General features: G+C 33.6%; 1 protein-coding gene across 1 annotated transcript; it reads right to left on the bottom strand.

Moving 5' to 3' along the window:
* Positions 1-1180: 1180 nt before the first annotated feature.
* On the bottom strand, positions 1181-3368 carry LOC120082224 (copper transport protein ATX1-like). Its single transcript, XM_039037501.1, has 3 exons — positions 3213-3368; positions 2377-2452; positions 1181-1595 (listed from the first exon to the last, which is right to left on the bottom strand). The coding sequence occupies exons 1-3, from the start codon at positions 3219-3221 to the stop codon at positions 1375-1377; spliced, it is 306 nt and encodes a 101-aa protein (XP_038893429.1). The 5' UTR covers positions 3222-3368; the 3' UTR covers positions 1181-1374.
* Between the last annotated feature and the right edge of the window lie 241 nt (positions 3369-3609).

The raw sequence follows: 3609 nt of genomic DNA, 5'->3' as shown, positions 1-3609 counted from the left end.
AAATCTTCAATCTCTTCTTGAAGGTTGATCACCGTTCTCTCAATCAGAAATTACTCTGGTCAACATGACATGGTTTTTAAATGATGTGATTGATTTTATCCAAGTGGTTAGATGTTTGATTGTCTGATCATTCAACACTCATTATCGTGGACAAGGTGGGACTGGGATGCTATTCCCCATTCTCGTTCCCGCTCCCGTGAAATTCCCATCAGGCGGGATTCCCCGCGAGAATTTTTTTCTAAAAAGTCAATTAATTTAAATCACCATGAGCAAAATTTAATTAAATAATTAACTTTATCACTAAATTATTTATTATGATTAGTTTTATATGACAATTTGAATTTAAAGATAAATTAATCAAATTTTAGCCCAAAAAAGCTAATTAATTTTTTAGTAGAAATAAATAAATATAAATTAAATTATTCACATATATAATCTAAATTTAAACATTCAATTTAAATATATTCATTATATTTCCCAATAAATAATCAAATTTAAAATTTAATTATAATATTTATATAATAATAATAACATAAATTAGATAATTATACTAAATAAATATGTAAAAGCTAATTGGGATGATAATTATACTAAATAAATAGGTAAAAGCTAATCGGGGTGGGGACAGGGAACAAGGCGGGGCCGGGGAATGTTCCATCCCTGTTTAGCTCACGGAGAATTTTTCCCCACCCCGTTCGGGGTGGACCCCGAGACTCGTCTCTATAGTAAAATTGGACATCTCTATTTGTATATATATGTATATATTTAAAGAAAAGACCTTGATTGAAAAGTTTGGATCCCTTCCAAGTAAAGAATTCGAACTTTTTAAAATGGTAATTGACCAAATTGAAAATGACGTGAACTCAAAACAATCAAATTAAACATTCTACTTTTTGAAAATGTTTCTATAGGAGTATAAATATTGGTAGTCATCTTACCAAGTATAAAATAACAAAACGTTCCTCTAATATTCTATCAATTCTTTTTACTCAATTCAGACAAACGTGGAATAGACTCGAATACCAAAATACAGATCTAACCGACTTTCCAATTCAACATCAAATTTGTATCTAAACAATTTCAAACAACGACACGATGAGCCATTGAATTATGGTAAATTTAATTATACCAATACTTACTTTAACACAGCAGACACAGAACGTCCAAATGAACAAAGAAATGGGGGCAAAACAGATATATATATCCGTAAACTATAGTTAAGTTTTATCGTAGAAGGTCATACAAGAGAGGCTCAAATAAAAATATTACAGACTAAATAGACAAGTTTGCATATTGTTACAATATTATTAGCTTCAGGAAACAAAGACCTTATGCATTGAACAGAAAATTTCCATGGAGTAAATGGAGTATACTTTAAGCAGCAGCCACGGTCTCGGCAGGTTTAGCTTCGGCTTCAGCCGGTGCTGGTGCCGCTGCTGGGGTTGCCTCCTTTGCAGATGCTGCTGGGGCATCCTCTTCCCAGTAGGCAGTCTTCTTCCCAGTTTTCGAAACAGTTTGGAAAACTACTTCGCGCTCTACATTGCCTTTCACAGTCACCTTCTGTGCATCTATGTCGATGTCAAACGCCTCAACTCCTGAAAATGGTAGCCAAGAACTTTGAGTAGGAACTAGTTAAATGTTCGAAGTGTTAAAATTCAATGGTAATAGAAAACGTTTAAGAGATCATACCAAAGTACACTCGGATTTCGAAATATTGAAAGATTTAAAATCCACTAATTAACCATCATTCAAGAATTAACTTTACTTGGCAATAGAAAACGTTTAAGAGACTATACTAAAGTACACTCGATTTCGAAATATTGATAGATTTAACATCTATCAACCAATTCAAGAATTCACTTTAGTTCAGCACATCGCATAAGTATTGGATGCACCGGATCTTCAAGTTCACTGAATTACCATGGACAACCTTTGACAATAAACAGAACTAAAACTTGCAAAGAAATTAACCAAGCTTGCATATGATTGTTGAGATTGACCCATGGTCAAGTATAATATGTCCAGCATTTCCCAAAATACAAAACGCCATACATTAGTGAAAAACTAATACCTAGCTAGCTAATACTTAGCTGCTAGCTAGGCTGCACTAAAGCATCTGATCACATGGTGCCACGTGACAAACTTGACTTTAAATATGTATATATTCTTTTACGTTTCTTTTTTCTGTTGTGATATGGCTGGACTATGAAAAAGTGGCAGTGGCCCAACTAGCAGCTAGAATGTCGAAACATAAATCTCAAAAATGCAATATGAAACTCCAAAACTTGACACTCACAGTCCGATAAAAAGGTTGCATATCAAACTAGAGCATAGAAAATCATGAGACAACCAAAATTTAGCGAATGAATTACAAACCTTCCAATTTTCCCAAGACCCTTTTGACAGCTCCAACACAGCCTTGACATGACATAGCAACCTTGAGGACAGTAGTCTGCACAAAAAACAAATTCCAAATTGAATTTATTAAGATGAAATCAAAAAACTCAGCTAAAAGGGGAAGGTTGAATACAAAACAGACTGTCTGATACCAAGAAATAAAAGTTAGCTCAGCTCACACACGCACTTAAATTGACAGGACAAGAGTGTTTAATATCAACAGTTCATCAAATTCGTCAATAGAAATTTACCATCCAATTCAATCTAATGGAACTTGTATCCATGAGTTAAATCCATAGATATTTTCGCCGACTTTTCGACAATTCCGGTTCCCAAAAATAACAGATTAATTAAAAAACGCACAATAGTACAGAACATTCAAGTTTTGCAAATCGAGAAAACATTCAAGCAATGACCAAATTATCAAAATATGATCAACATAACGCTTCCTTTCTGATTAATCGACCAATTACTAACTAATAACTTAGTCAATATGCGATACTAACGAAATACTTCTATGGAGCTCTCTCAGACTTCGACCTCATTGGCCCGGTTACAGTGATTTCCGTCACTCGTCTCAGATTCAAGTTACGGATTGAATAAAGTTTGAAAACAGATCCTTATACTTCAATTTAAATCAACTATTCATGCTCCGAACAGCAGATTTGAAGTTCAAAAAGAATCTTCGATCTCCAAATCATACGAAAAACGGAGAGAGACAGAGAAATGAAACAAAAGATTAGGATGAAAAACGGAAAACGGAAAACTTCAACAATTGCATAGAAGAACAAACAACCAAGAAATTCATAGCGTACCTGAGACATGGTTACAGATTACAGAAAATTGGAAGAGAAACTAAGGAAAAAATATTGGAAAATTCGCCCTCGCCGATCTCTCCGCTATGGGTTTTGCCAGGCATTCACGGGGCTTTAAATAGACTCTGTGTTGATGGGTCGGGTCAACCGAAATTATAATAATTAAAAAGAAAAATCCTCCCACCATTCCTAACAGGATAGCTTTCCAATTTCAACTACCAGTCGAGGGCTTTTTTGTCATTTCACCTTCTTCAATAATATTTTAGTAGAAAATATTATTAGAAAGTCTATGTCCTCAAATTTTAAATATTATTTATTTTATTTTTTTTAAAAAAAGACAAATATCAATTTATATTCCTAAACTCCTGGATCTATTAATTTAAATTTTAAATTAAGA

This window comes from Benincasa hispida, chromosome 7, assembly GCF_009727055.1.
Source record: "Benincasa hispida cultivar B227 chromosome 7, ASM972705v1, whole genome shotgun sequence".
Taxonomy (NCBI): domain Eukaryota; kingdom Viridiplantae; phylum Streptophyta; class Magnoliopsida; order Cucurbitales; family Cucurbitaceae; genus Benincasa; species Benincasa hispida.
This window is presented reverse-complemented; position numbering and strand designations above follow the sequence as displayed.